Raw genomic sequence first — 15,120 nt, forward strand, 5'->3', positions numbered from 1 at the left:
CTCCATTTAGGCTTCACAATTAAAGGCAATTACTCTGCAGTTTTCTAATCAAATGCTCCCGGCCCCTCTGCCAGCCGGGCAGTGATGTGTGCCTCCCTCCAAAGGGGAGCGGGACAAAAGCCACATCCTAAACTGGACGCTGCCAAGGGGCTAAGCATGTGCAGGTGCGAGTGTGCACGGGAGATCCTGGAGGGAATAGTGTCCAGAAAGGGATCCTGCCAGCAGGCTTCGGGACAATGTGTGAGTTGAGGGAGGAAGTAGAGCCAGGGCCCCTCCTGGGTCCAGTCCAGCCAGGGATAGACATGGACCCTCAGGCACTTGTGTGTGAATGAACATGTAGATGGCAGGCACAGACTAACAGGTGCCAAACAGATCTGCCCTGCAGCCCTATCCCAGCGGCCGCGCCCCCCCTCTCCCCCCAGGGCTATGTGATAAACACAAGTGCCCGAATGGGGGTAAGGGGAGGGGGGGGGTCACATGCTTGCACTCCTGTACACCATCTTTCTGCCTCACTGCCACAGCCAGTGATCAACGTTAATTATGCATCGTTGATTAACATGGATGATTGAACACTGTAGCCCAAGCTACTATCAGATCTCTAAGCACTCTATGGCTTTGAACTCCCATTTCTCTTGGAAAAAGAAGGGGGTAGGGTGGCCGAGGGAATGGAATAGAAGGCTGAAGAGGAGGAGGGGTGGGGCAGAGCTAAGGATGGGGTTGTTTAGGGAGCCGGGTAAACTAGCCCTAGGGTAAGATAGAACAGTCCCTGGGGCAATGTTAGAGATTTAGAAAGGGGAGAAGGGTTAATTCTCTGTCCCATCTCCCATACACACAATTATACCATTGAGGGAAGGTAGCAGAATCTGGTTCCTCACCTGACGCCCTCTGTTTCTCTCTGCCAGGAACCCAGACCCGATTCAGCCAGGAGCCATCTGACCAGACGGTTGTGGCTGGGCAGCGGGCTGTGCTTTCTTGTGTGCTGCTGAACTATTCTGGCATCGTGCAATGGACCAAGGATGGCTTGGCTCTGGGCATGGGCCAGGGCCTCAAAGGTAAGGTCTTTATCTGTCTGAGGTGCCTTGCAGTTCTGGATCTGTTTTCCTTTGATCCTGTGATCCTTCTCCCCCAAATAATCTTTACTCCAGGCAGCTGCTTTTCCATCCCCATTGGCAGCTTTGGCGTTCTCTGCCTATCTCTAGCTTGCCCTTCCTCAATTCTTGTATTGTCATCTCTGCTCCCATTTTTCTCTCGTCTCTGATTATCTCCATATGTACATATACGTGTTTGCACATGTATATAGCTTTTTATGTGTTTGTGTGTACTTAGCTATCCAAGTGCCCATATCTCCATATACACACATATATTAGAAATATATCCTTACCCAGATATTTTGTCAGGTAATTTGTCTCTTCTCAAAACTGTATTTAAAGAAAGGTGCTGAAGTCACAGAAGGGGAGAATAAACCAAGGGGAGAAAAGACAAGAAAACTGAAATAGAAAGCCATAGAAACAGGATAGAAGGTGCATGTGAAATTGGAAAGGAAAATTCTCAGCAGATATTAGAGGTGAAAGGCATTTCCAGGAATATCTGAACCTACATTTTCATTTAGAGATGAGAAACTGAGGGCTCAGAGAGGAAGAGGATCCTTTCACACCTAGTGAATCCCTAGGTCTCTCAGTCCAATAGTTTCCCCCTACAACATGTTGTTATATGTATCAGAAGTACTATTTACTTTCAACAAATTTTTCATTGTGGGGTCACCCTTCTGGGCACATTCCCACCATTGTCCAATCTGTATGAGAGCTTCGGGATGGGGAACCCATTTTATTATCAACACATTCATGTTCATATCAGTATTATCAGCAGGCTCGTGTATTCATACGTGACTTTATTAAGTGCCTGCTGTATAGTCAGTGCAAAGCAGATAAGAGTGAACTTTAAACCCATACACACACATCATATTCCAAGCCAAACAAAAATGACTTCAGGGATATTGAGTATTGGGGGATTTTCTGTTATGGCCCTCCTCCAGTGAGGTAGATAATGGAGAGTGCCATGTAGTGATCCACAACAAGAGAATAGAGATGGAGCTTGGATTCATTGCTGAGATAGAGAGAGAGAGAGAAACAGAGGGAGATCAATAGATATGGAGTGAGAGGGATCAATAAAAGGCTGGACAGAGTGAGATAAAGGGAGGAAGGAGAGCATGGGGAGTAAGGCTACAGAGAGCAGAGAGGAGGGAGGGTGGGCAGCTAGTCAAAATGATGAAGGGAGACAGAGAGATGAGGATGGGGCAAGGCAGGGAGGGCTGAGTCTCAGTCAGCCCATCCCCCTCACCTTTACATTCCCAGAAACTCTTTGCCCAGCAGGGAAACTTCCCCCACTATCCTTTCTAGAGGCCAAGGGACATGAGGGAAAGATCTCAGTCTAGAGCAAGGGAGAGCCGAGTCTCTCTCTCAGTCTAAGAAAGTCCCACACCAGGATCCCCAGAGAGCTGCTGCCTCTGCAATGATGTCCTATATTTCACAGATATTCTCTGTCTCTCCCTCCCACCGCTTTGCTGCGTCTCACTCTTTCTTTCCTATTATTATGAGAGACATTTGTCTGCAAACAGCCTCTGAGGTTTCATCTGCTTCTGCTCTTTGCTTCCTTCTCTGCCCACCCCCACCTCCTTTTGTTCTGTTTTCAGATTCTCACATCCTTCTCTTTGGCTATAGGGGATTGTGAACTCATCACCTCTTGGTTGTATCATGGGATAGAATAGAGGGAGGTGAGACAGAGGAGGAATTGTGCCTTAATTAAATATAAAGTCTTGGGGTAGGAGTGAGAAGATTGTGTGATGACAAAAATAAAATGGGGGACCTAGAGATAGGTTAGGAGTCCTCTGAGATAATGGGAATGAGTAGAAAGGAGGAATTTAACTTTGGTTGTCATTTAGATCAGCTAATATCTGACTTCTCTTCTTCTCTCCAGCATGGCCACGATACCGGATTGTGGGCTCTGCAGAAGCTGGGCAGTACAACTTGGAGATTACAGATGCCGAGCTGTCCGATGATGCTTCCTACGAGTGTCAGGCCACCGAAGCTGCCCTGCGCTCACGAAAGGCAAAACTCACTGTGCTGAGTAAGAAACTTCCCTTAGAGTCTACTCTGACCCTCCCAATGTCCCTGTCATCATTTCACATTGCTCCTCCCTACCTCACTTCCTTTTTCAGTCTTTAACCCTTCAAGACTGCTTCTCCTCTGACCCTTCCTTCACTGCAGTCCCTATTGTCCCATCTAGTGTAATGGCCTTGTTTTCTTTTTCAACTTTTCAATTTAATGTGATCAATATTAATATATTCATTTAGGGGATAGGGAATAGGGATACAAACATTAGACTTAACAGTCTCTGCCCTCAAGTTGTTTAAGGTCTAAAAGGGGGATACAATACTTATACCAGTAAGTATGAGGTAAGGTAGATTGGAATGGGGTCAAGACAAGAGTCAAGGCAAAGCAGAGGTCAAGACAAAGTCTTATAAGAAATATGTGGTGGGAAGATTACTTTCAAATGTAGGGATCGTGGAAGGTTTTATGGAAGAGCTAACACCTGAGGAGCTTTGAAAAAAGGGAATACTTTAATCAGATGGAGATCCAAAGAAAATGTGTTCCAAGCATGAGAAGCTTACATGAATGCAAAGATGTAGGTGGGAGAAAACAAGACAAGATCAAGAAATATCTAGTAGTTTAGTTTGGTGAGAATGTGGAACGCCTGAAGGAAATGGTACACAATAAAATTTGAAATTATCAATTGGAGCCATATTATAGGTGACTCCAAATGTCTAGAAAAGGTTTTGTTTTTGTTTTTGTTTTGGAATTTATCTTGTGGATAGTAGAGAGCCATTGAAAAATCATTGCAACTACTCCATTAAGAATGAATTGCAGATTGGAGAAGTGTGTCAAGAGTAATGGTTACAATATTCCAGGAGAGTCATGATGAGGATCTGATCAAGGGTGGCATCAGTGTATCTGGAGAGAAAGGGATTGATTCAAGGACTGCTGGGGAGTTAGTATTATAGGACTTGTCAACTGGTAAGGAGGAGAAAGGGAAAGAATGAAGAATTACTGAAGTTTTAAGAATAACCAGAGAAGGAGAAAAAGCAGCTTCAACTTTTGAAGGAAGTTAAGCAGTTCACCCTTGGCTACACTGAGTTTGAGGTGTCCATGAAGCATCCAAGAAACAATGGCCAATAGGAGTTGGAAATGTGGAATTGGTGCTCAGTGGAGAGAGAGAAGGATGGGAATAGTTGTCTGCAGAGAAGTGATCATTGAGGCCATAGAAATGAATTAAATTGCCGAGTGAAAGCATATTTCTAGACTTTAAATAAGAGGGAAAAGAAACAAGCATTCAAGAGTTTGCTATGTGTCAGGCATTATGCTAAGGGCTTTACAAATATCCCCTCATTTGATGAGAATCAAGGACAAAACTGGGGAATACCAATACTTAGGAGATGACAGAATAAAGATGAACCACAGAGGGAAACTAAGAAAAATCAGACAAATAGAAAGAGCAGTAGAAGAGAATAGTTTCAGAAATAATGAAAGAAATGACTAGCAAGACTAATGTCCATATGGATGGACAACAGTATCAAATAATGCAAAAAAAGGCCAAAAAGAATAAAAAAAGACCTTTGATTTGGCAATTAAGAAAAAATTGAAAACTGCAGAAATTAGTTATGTTAGAATATTGGTGGGGACAGAAAGCAGGTTGAAGAACATAAAGAGGTACTCACTGATGAGTGGTGAGGAAGTGCAAGCATCACCAAGTATGAAGGTATCAAGTATAGCATTGGTGAAGTTTCTTGAAATTTGTCAGCGAAAAGATGCAGAGCTATTGGATTATAGCTTGATAGGGTAGGAGAGTCAAAGCAATATTTCAGGGTGTTTGTAGAAAAAGAGGTCTGAACCATAAGAATTGAGACCCAGAAAGACACACACAAAAAGACAAAGATGAGAGACAAAAAGATAGAGACAGAGATAGGAGAGAGAGACAGACAGAGAGAGAGACAGACAGAGAAGAAGAGAGACACAGAGACAGATATAGAAAGATGAGAGGCAGAAAGATAGAGACAGAGGTAGGAGAGAAAGAGAGACAGAAGAGAGAGAGAGAGAGAGAGAGAGAGAGAGAGAGAGAGAGAGAGAGAGAGAGAGAGAGATTCCCTTGGTAAGAAAGGATAATTAAGACTAGAACAAAAGAATCAAAATTTCAGAGTTGGAAGAGATCTCAAAATCTCTTATCTTGGACCTAAAGAAGAAACTTTCTACAATATGCTCAACAAGACATCATCCAACTTTTGTATGTACCAGTTTTGGTTTCAAGTACCAAGCAGCAAGTAGTCCATTCCATTTTTGAATGACTCTTAATTTTTAGAAGGGGTGCTAAGTGGATAAAGCATTAGACCTGGAGTTAGGAAGATTTATCTTCCTGAGTTCAAATCTGGCTTTAAACACTTATTAGCTCTACAAGTCACTTAACCCTGTTTACCTCAGTTTTCTCATCTGAAAAACAAGCTGGGGAAGGAAATGGCAAACACCTCCAGCCTCTTTGCCAAGAAAACACCCAAATGGGATCACAGAGAATCAAACAGGACTGAAAAACCACTGAAAAAATGTTAAGAAGTTTATTTTTGTTCCTAAACATCAATCCTAATTTTTCCTCTTTCAATATTCACCAATTGATCGCAGTTTTGCCCTTTAAAGGCAACTCAGAAGGAACTTAATGTATCTTCTACATGATCATCCTTTAAATACTATCAAAATCTTCTCCAGGATAAATGTCTCTAGTCCTTCAACCCCATCTTCAAATTACATGAATCATCCTAATTGGCCTCCTCTGGATGCTCTTCAATTTAGCCGTATCCATCTTAAAGTGTGACATTCAGCATGAAGTTTAATACTCTACATATGTTCTGACCAAGTCAGATCTAACATAGAGAGACTGTCTCCTTAATGGTCTTGCACAGTATGCCTATCCTAATGTAGCCCAAGACTGCACTAGTTTTCTTGGATGTCATATCACATAACTAATTTATTTCAGCTTTTATTTCAATAAAATCTCCAGATATTTTTTTCAGAAGAATTATTATCTAGCTATCTCTCCTTCATCTTTTTCTAGAGAAGTTGAAGTTTTAGCCCAAGTATAAGGTCTTTACAATGTTGTAGCATGTCAAGATCTATTTAAAAGACCATTGTTTCCTCTAACATGTTAGTTACCAGTGCTTAGAACTTGGTCAGACATTGAAGACACCAATGTCATAAAACCTTTAATATTGTTTGTGTAAAAATTTTTAATTTTTTCAGTACCAAAGATCCATTTGATGTCCTAGTAAAGCTTGGGGCACTCTTGTCAGAGTAATTTTTTTAAAGGCATTAAATAAAATTAATTAATTTAAAAGAAAACAATTATTATGAAATAGGTTTATGAAAAAAAATTATTTACAAGATATATGCATGGGTAATTTTTCAGCATTGACAGTTGCAAACCTTTTGTTCCAATTTTCCCCTCCTTCCCCCCACCTTCTCTCCCCAGATGGCAGGTAGACCAATACATGTTAAATATGTTAAAGTATAAGTTAAATACAATATATGTATACATGTCCATACATATTCATTCTATGTAATGGTTCTTAGTCATCTTCCAGAGTTCTTTCGCTGAGTGTAGCTGGTTCAATTCATTACTGCTCTATTGGAACTGATTTGGTTCATCTCATTGCTGAAGAGGGCCAGGTCCATCAGAATTGATCATCATATAGTATTGTTGTTGAAGTATACAATGATCTGCTGGCCCTGCTCGTTTCACTCAGCATCAGTTCATGTAAGTCTCTCCAGGCCTTTCTGAAATCATTCTGCTGGTCATTTCTTACCGAACAATAATATTCCATAACATTCATATACCACAATTTAATCAGCTATTCTCCAATTGATGGGCATCCACTTGGTTTCCAGTTTCTGGCCACTACAAAGAGGGCTGCCACAAACATTCTTGCACATACAGGCCCCTTTCCCTTCTTAAAGATCTCTTTGGGATATAATCCCAGTAGTAACACTGCTGGATCAAAGGGTATGCACGGTTTGATAACTTTTTGAGCATAGTCACTCTCCAGATGGTTGGATATATTATGAAAATATTTTAAAAATAAGTTTAAAAAACAAATTATGGTGTCCCCAAGAGATAACAAACCCCCATAGAGATTAAGTGAATTGTCCAGTCATTATAGTCAGGCAACAAGCAATGTCTTACTATATGCCAGGCATTGTGCTAAGTGATGGAGTATGAGGAAAGACACAAACAAAACAAAACAAAAAATCACCCAATAAATAACAGACTCACGACTAGAATTTAGATTATCAAATGCCCAATCCAGTGTGCTTTTCTCTATGTTGTTTTGCAATTCCTCAGTGAGAGTATACTTTTCAATGAGCATGGTATACTTGCTTTCATGGCTGCCTCAAGTAACACTCAATAGCTCCCAAAAAGGAGCCAAAAATAGGATTGTAACCCAGTGCCACCATTGGGATAGGGATTATCAAGGTAGTAAAAACCAAAGGATGAGAGAGAAATACAAGAGTTAAGGAAAGTTCTTATATTGGATTCCTTATTTGGAATTGTCTCCAACTTAATCGATAAGAATTTGGAAAAATTGTTAGGTGGATGGGTGTTTTTGCTTGTATAGAATGACTCTAGGTTCCCTTTTGTGCTTTGGGACAAAGAAGTTCTATTTTTCCTTAAGGCAGAAGGGAGAGGTTTGGAAGACTCTATATATAGAGAAGTACCCAGCTGTGTACTCTTGGCCTTCGTGGGTGCTCTGGTAGTTTTCTGAGTTTCCTCCTTTGCCATTGCTCTCTCTGAGCAGTTTATTCTCTTCCCCCCATTTGGTCTCTTTGTACATTATAACCCTAAAAATTTGCTTCCTTAGCAATTTCATTGACACCCTTGGTATACCAGAAGGCTGGTGGAACTGAGGGTTGGCTTGAGGATTAATATATGAAGAGATGTAGGTAGAGAAAGGCTTGGAAGGGGTGTCAGAGTCTGTACAGAGTCTGTAAGGACAGAGTCCCTGTCCAGGGAATTTCCTTCCCCCATTCTTTATGCCCCTGCCTTCTTCCCAGCCTTCCTCCTCTTAGTCTAGAAGAAGTTGTATCTTCAGGATCTCAACCTGGCTCCAGGCGGTTCAATACCGCCCGCCCACAGTAGGAAGAACAGAAGCCTTCTCCGGACACCAGGGAGCCATTTGCATAATTAGAAGAACCTCTCCAGCGCAGATTAAAGGAATGAGGTCGCCTCTGACACACTTCTGCCTGGAGCTGGGTTTGCATTTCTCTTTCTCTCTCTCACACACACATACACTTTCTCTCTCTCCCTCTCTCACTTTCTCTCTCTCTCTCTCTCCCATACTTTCTCTCTCTCTCTCTCTCACTTTCTCTCACGTTCTCTTTCTCCTTTTCCCTCCTCTTTCTCCTTCATTCCTTCCCCTCTCTCTTTCTCCTTCCCTCCTCCCTCCTTCCTCCCTTCTCTATTCTTCATTTCTCTCTTTGTAGCTTAATCTATATGTGTGTGTCCATGTGTGTGGTCTGCATTTCACACCCCCCCACCTCCTTCTATGACATAGGGCCTATGTGTTCTGTATCTTTCCTCTCTGTGGACACCTCTGACTCTATCTCTCCCTGATTCTTTTTCACTCTTTGTGTGTTCCTTTCTCCTCTCTGCCCCTTTCTTTCTTTGTTCTCTCACCCTTCTATTTATCTGTGCTAACTCTCCCCATTGATCTTTCTCTAAGCGCTTTTCAGCGCTATTTCTGTCTCTCTTCCTCTCTCTATGCCTTTCTCTGCCTTCTCTATCTCTGTCTATCCCTTCTCTCACCTCTATCCCTCCCCATCTCCACTATCTTTTCTGTGTTTCTAGGTCTTTCTCTTGCTGGATTTCTTTTCCTCTCTAGTTGAATCTATCTGTTTCTGGCTCTATTTTTTTTTAAACCATGTCTCTGTTTCTCTGGCTGTGTCTGTCTCTCTCTGTCTATCCTGTACATTACATTCCTTTGTCTTTTTCTGTCTTTTTTTTTTTTTTGACTCTGTCTCTTTGTCTTTATGTTTCTATCCCTTATTTTCCTCCTGTCTGCTTTCCCCCCTCCTTTCCTTCTTCCTAGCTTTTCAAAAAGCTTCTTCAATGTTCCTTTTCCTTCTCTCTTTTCCCCTTGATTTTTTATTGGCCCTCTCCCTTCCCTAAAATGACCTAACAGCTAGAGACTTTAAGTAACATTGGAGTGAAGAGATAAATGGGGGAGAGGGGCTGAGTAGCTGCAAATTTATTTAAATTCAAGAAACAATTCAACAAAGCATATAAATAAGACACAGGGCACTGTGTCATTGATCAAAAGGCAAGAACCAATTAGACAGGGCTTTTCCTCAGTAAGCTTGCTTTCTTTGACACTTCAAGTATCTGAACATTAGGACGTCCCTGTGTGACTCAGGTCGGTCACATGATCAGTGTGTGCAGGTATCTGAGTAAATCAGGTTGGTTACATTGACCAACATGTATGGGCACCTGAGTGACTTGGGTTGATCATATGACCAGCATTGTGTGTATGTGTATGTACATATATATATGTGTGTGTATATATATATATATATATATATATATATATATATATCAAACGAGAGATTTCTGTAGATACATGTATCTGCATTTAAATATGTGTATCTTCAAAAGCTAATACCTTTACCCAGAATCTGAAGTATGAAGAATAATAAAGACAATATTTTCTGTTTAAAGTAGGCTGAGTAGGAAGTTTGTTCTTGGGGTAGTAGTGGAAGAGGTGCATTAGGAAGGGGAGGGTCAGGTAAAAAGATTGCTTGGGGTACTCTGGATACTTCCCTCTGGTCTTACCTTCTAGGTCAGCTGCATTTCTCAGCCCCTTCTTTTACAAACGAAAAAACTCAGACCCATTCAGATGAAATCATTTGCCCTCCAAAGTTCTTTCAAAAGCGACAGAATTGAGGGTAGGCAGATGTAGAGGGTTTGGGGAGCAAGTTAATGTACTAGAGAGGAGAATCTCAGCTGAGTGTCTGAACTCTGATTTAGCTGTCTCTGACACCTACCAAATTATTTAACCCACTCCTTTAGTTTCCTCGCCTGTAAAATGAGATAATTGTATCTGATGGCCTCTGCGATCCCTTGCAACTTTAGAGATGTAGTCCGAGGAATCAATATAAAAGAAATGGATATTACTGGCAGGAAGAAAGGGGAAGGAGCAACTGGAAGGACCTTCAGGATCAACTTCTGGTTTAGAGCAGAGAGGAGGGGCAAACAGGGACTTTTGCATGTTCCTGTCCCAGACCCTAGGAAGGATGAATTAGGATGAAAGAAGGTGACTCCAATTGTTCTTTTTTCCCTCCTCTTTCTCTTCTGCCCTACTATATTCTGCGCTGTCCTCTCCGTCCTAAGGCAGCTAGGTGGCTCAATGGATAGAACATAGGCTTGGAATAAGGAATCAGTTCAAATTGGAGTCAGTTCCAATCTGGCTTCAGACACTTACTAGCTCTATGATACTGGGCAAATTACTTAACCCTGTTTGCCTCAGTTCCTCATCTGTAAAACGAAATAGAGAAGGAAATGGCAAACTGTTCCAGTTATCTGTGCCAAGAAAATCCAAATGGGGTCACGAAGAGTTGGACACCATTGAACAACTCAACAACTCTGCCCTATTCTTACCTGCCTTGTTCTGCCCTGTCTCGTCCTGCCCTGCCCTGCCCTGCCCTGCCCTGCCATACTCCTTCATGCACTGTTTTGCCCTGGCTTATTTTTTTCTGTTCCCCTTCTGCCACCCAAACTTCCAACTATGTACAGTTAACAAAGGCACTGATAAACTTTCCTTGTTCCCTTTTGCCTAGAACTCTGTGTTTAGGCGGGGGACTGCTAGGGTCGAGGTGGAAGACTAAAACTTCCTTCCAAAACCAGAAGGGAGCATCCAGAGTGCCTGAAGCAATCTCTACCTGACACTCACCATATATCCTAATATGTACCTCTTCCACCACTACCCCCCAAAACAAACTTCCTGCTCAGCCTGCTTTGAAGGGAGTCTGTTTTCCCTATTCTTCCTCATACTGCAGGATTCTGGGTAAAGATATTAGCTTTTGAAGACATTCACATTTAAATGCAGATACGTGTATCTACAAACATACATGCACATTTAAGCACTGATACTGGAGAAGCCTGGAGATGCATTCTAGATCAGCCGTCTGAGGATCAGTCTGGCTAAATTAGGGGAGGTTTATCACCAGGAAGTTGCTTCAGGGTAATACCATGACATTTTTTTTCAGTGAGTTGTTATGAAGACCATCTATTAAAGTGTGCAGAGGGTTTTGGTGGAGGGAACATCTACATGGAAGAAATACCAATTCTTTGAAATATAAAAATGCATGGACATATTCAAGTTCGCACAGTTGTATACATGTGATCATAATAGATACAAACATGCACTTGTATTGGTTTACAAAGCACATTTAAACTTAGATACATGTGCATACATGCATATAACTGCAACTACAGCAAGCATTAAGTATGTACTATATACAGAGTCCTAGGCACTAAGGATCATATAATAGGTTATTATGTGCAGACATGGCTCCTTGCCTTCTTGAGCTTAGGGTCTAGTAGAAAGGTACTGTATATACATAGATAACCAATACAAAATAATACACACTGAATATATCCGAAGTAAAGATGAAGAAGGGAGAAGGAATGCATTCCAACCTGGAGAAAAAAAAAAATATATATATATATATATATATATATATATATATATATAAGCAAGAAAATATGGAACCTGCATAAGGGATGGAAAATGATCCGATCTTTTGGAAATATAGACTGCATAGAAGGGAAGTGTATAAGATAAATCTGGGAAGATAATGTGGTCGAAGATTCTGGAGAACTTGAGTGTCCACTAAGGAGTTTGAAGTTTGTATGGTGGGCAATAGGAACTTCTTTGGGGGGGGGGGGTCTATTCTATGATTCAATCTGGTAGTTACTACAATTATCCAAGCAGTTGGTAATGAGAGTCTGTATTGTCCTAAGGCACACTTCTGACCATGTTACTTCCCTACTCATAAAATTTCAGTGATTCCCTATGATTACTTTTAGAATCAAATACAAACCCCCTCTGTTTGACACAATGCCACTCATAATCTATCTAAACTTTAAATTATGTAACTCCCCTTTGCATATTCTATTTTCCAGCCAATTTTTTTTCTTATGGTTTCTGCACATTCCACATTTCATCTACCTCCATGCCTTTGCTCAGGCTGTGCCCCATGTTTGGAATGCACTCCCTCCTCACCTTCACCTCTTACAATCAATAGTTTCCTTCAAAGCTCAGCTCAAGTGCTGCTTTCTACATACCTCCTTTCCTAGTCCCCCAAGCCTAGAGTTCTCCCCACAAAAAATTACTTTGAATTTTACATTTTCTGTGCACCTGTATGTATACATATTGTTTCCTCCTTTAGAGTTCATTTTGATATTTATTTTTGGTCCTTGTATCTTCAGGACAATTTAGCAGGTTACAGGAACATAATTGCCTGTTGTTGAATTCAATTCAATAAGCATTTATTAAAAACCAATATGTGCCAGGCACTTTGCTAAGTACTAAAATATACAAAGTAATGAGCTCCCTTCAAGGAGTTTACATTCTACTGTGGAGAAATGACATGTAAAAAAATTAAATACAAAATATAGACAAAGTAACTTTAGATGGAAAGAACTAGCTGCTGGGAAGATCAGTATAACCTTCCTGTCAGAGGTAGTATTTGTAGAGAGTTTTGAAGGAAAGTAAGAATTGTAAGAGAGAGAGATGAGAATGGAATGCCTTTTAAGCTTGGGAGACAGCCTGCATAGAGATGCAATTTAACTGTGATGTGTAGGGAACAGCAAATAAGCCAATACAGATAGTTTCCGCTTTACATAAATTCACATTTTGCAGATCTGACTTTTGAAAGTTCTACTTTCAAAAAACCCCACCTATATTAACTTTACAGTACTATGCTGGCTCTCTGCTCCTGCCCCTTAACTCTGCTACACAGTGACCTCCCACCAAAAAATAAAAATCCTAACCCCCCCAAAAAAAACCCAATTCTCCACTGGGGGTTGAATGAAAATGAAATGACAGGACATGAAATGAAAATGAAAGGACAGACAGACCACCATTCATGCTGGTTAGAGGGCTTGGTTTGAGACCTTTGTCATGAGAGAGGAGACCTATGTGCTATTTTGCCCGCATGTCTAACCTCTGTTTAACTATCTTCTGTCCTTCCAAGTAGGGATACTGTTATTGCCTGTTTTCTGTGTCCATCTTCAGTCTAAATATCGGCCCTTCTTCCTCTCTGATACAGTGAAGTCCCCATGTGATTAGCCCTATCTCTATCCCGTTCCTTCTCTTGTTTTGCCCCCAACTCCCATGTGAATAATATTCCAACCCCCTTCCTTTACAGGCACAAAACTTCCTTCCTGTCTCCCTAACATATATGAGCAAATTCACATTATGTGAAAATCATTTTGCAGAGAGGTCACTTTATATAAAGTGAGAACTCTGTATATGGGTGTTCTGTGGAGGGTATAAAGAAAAGTATTGAGCAATAAGCCTAGAAAGGTAAACTGGAGTCAGATTGTGGAGGACTTTGAAAACTAAGCAGAAAGGTTTGTGTTTTATCTTAGAGGCAAGAGAGAGCCATAGGGGTTTCCTGAGCAGGGCAGTAAGATGATAAAACCCATGCAAAGAATATCAATTTGGCAGCTAATTGGAGGGTAGATTGGCAAAGGGAGAGACTGGAGATAAGGAGATTATTTAGGAGAAGCTATTTCATAGTAAAGGGATGAAGGGATGAGAACCAATACTAAAATACTCAATGTCTACATCTCCTAATTAGTGCCATAGGCTGGGCACAATCAGTGTGGATGACATTCAGAGTTTGTGTTTTTAGGCCCTGAATATGTCTTCATGGTTCTTGAGTAGCAGTGACTTAGCCCACTGTCCACTCTCCTTGCCCACTCCTTACCACACAATATCCCATAAGAGGCAGAAGATTCAGATTCTTTTCAGCTGCATGAAAGAACAGGAGCAATGGAAGGGGTAGATATAGGAGAAATGTGTATTACATAGTGAGCTAGAGGGAAAAGTGAATCAATGCTAGAGAAAAAGATTAGAAACCCAGCAGGGGCCTGGATCAGGCTCCCCCACCCTCATCTTGAAGATGACCAGCTCAGCAGAAGGATGGGGGAAGATATGTTTACAGTAGTGGGAAAGCGGGAGGCCAAAGATTAAGGGAGGAAACCAGAGACAAATGACTAGAAAGAGAGAAACTGAAAGACCAAAAACCTGATGGAGAAAGCCTTAAAATATGTTTTTCAATGTCAGTACCAAACAAAAGCAAAAACCTAGCTCACAGACATCTCATAAAGACAAAATGAAAAATAAGAAAAAAAATTGAAAGAGAAGCCAGAATAAAACAAAGTATTTTTCAGACATATTTAATATGATGTGTGCTGGGTCTTCTGGCATTTTCTATAGGAACACATTATCACTGGTCCTTCCCCTTATAAAAGAGTGAAACAATGACTCAATGGCCCCTACTGGATTGCTATACATCCAGCTTATCCTCTGTACATGCTTGTTATTATAGCATGAAAAAAAGAGAAAAAATCTTCTAATGAAAAAATCCTTCAGACTCTTCAGATATCATGGGGCATTTTTAAAATGCCAGAATGTTCCAAAGATAAAATTATAAAAGAAGACATTAGGAATGAGATTATGTCAAAAATCAGAATTCTCAACGCAAATTTTTAAAGACAAGCAGCAGAGTAGAAATATAGACGACATGATGGAAAATTTCTCTAAAGAAATAAAGGCTTTTAAAGAAAGAATGTCAGATATAGAATATACAACACTTAAATCGACTGAAATTGTTTAGAATAGAAGCAAAAATACAATTAAAAAAACCTCATGGAATATATACAAGCTGAAATTATAGATAGACTATGTAGATATAAAGTAAATATGATTTTCAGAAGAATATAATGCATATATTAAATACT

At 40.7% G+C, this 15,120-nt stretch overlaps 1 protein-coding gene across 1 annotated transcript in view; it reads left to right on the top strand.

Moving 5' to 3' along the window:
- Positions 1 to 449: 449 nt before the first annotated feature.
- KIRREL1 (kirre like nephrin family adhesion molecule 1) overlaps positions 450 to 15,120 on the top strand; it is a 43,047-nt gene continuing 28,376 nt past the window's right edge. Inside the window, exons 1-3 of the mRNA XM_031968681.1 lie at positions 450 to 455; positions 854 to 1,052; positions 2,974 to 3,123. Coding sequence (XP_031824541.1) covers positions 450 to 455; positions 854 to 1,052; positions 2,974 to 3,123 — 355 coding nt within the window. The remainder of the gene's footprint in view (positions 456 to 853; positions 1,053 to 2,973; positions 3,124 to 15,120) is intronic.

This window comes from Sarcophilus harrisii, chromosome 4 (genome assembly GCF_902635505.1).
Source record: "Sarcophilus harrisii chromosome 4, mSarHar1.11, whole genome shotgun sequence".
NCBI classification, from domain to species: domain Eukaryota; kingdom Metazoa; phylum Chordata; class Mammalia; order Dasyuromorphia; family Dasyuridae; genus Sarcophilus; species Sarcophilus harrisii.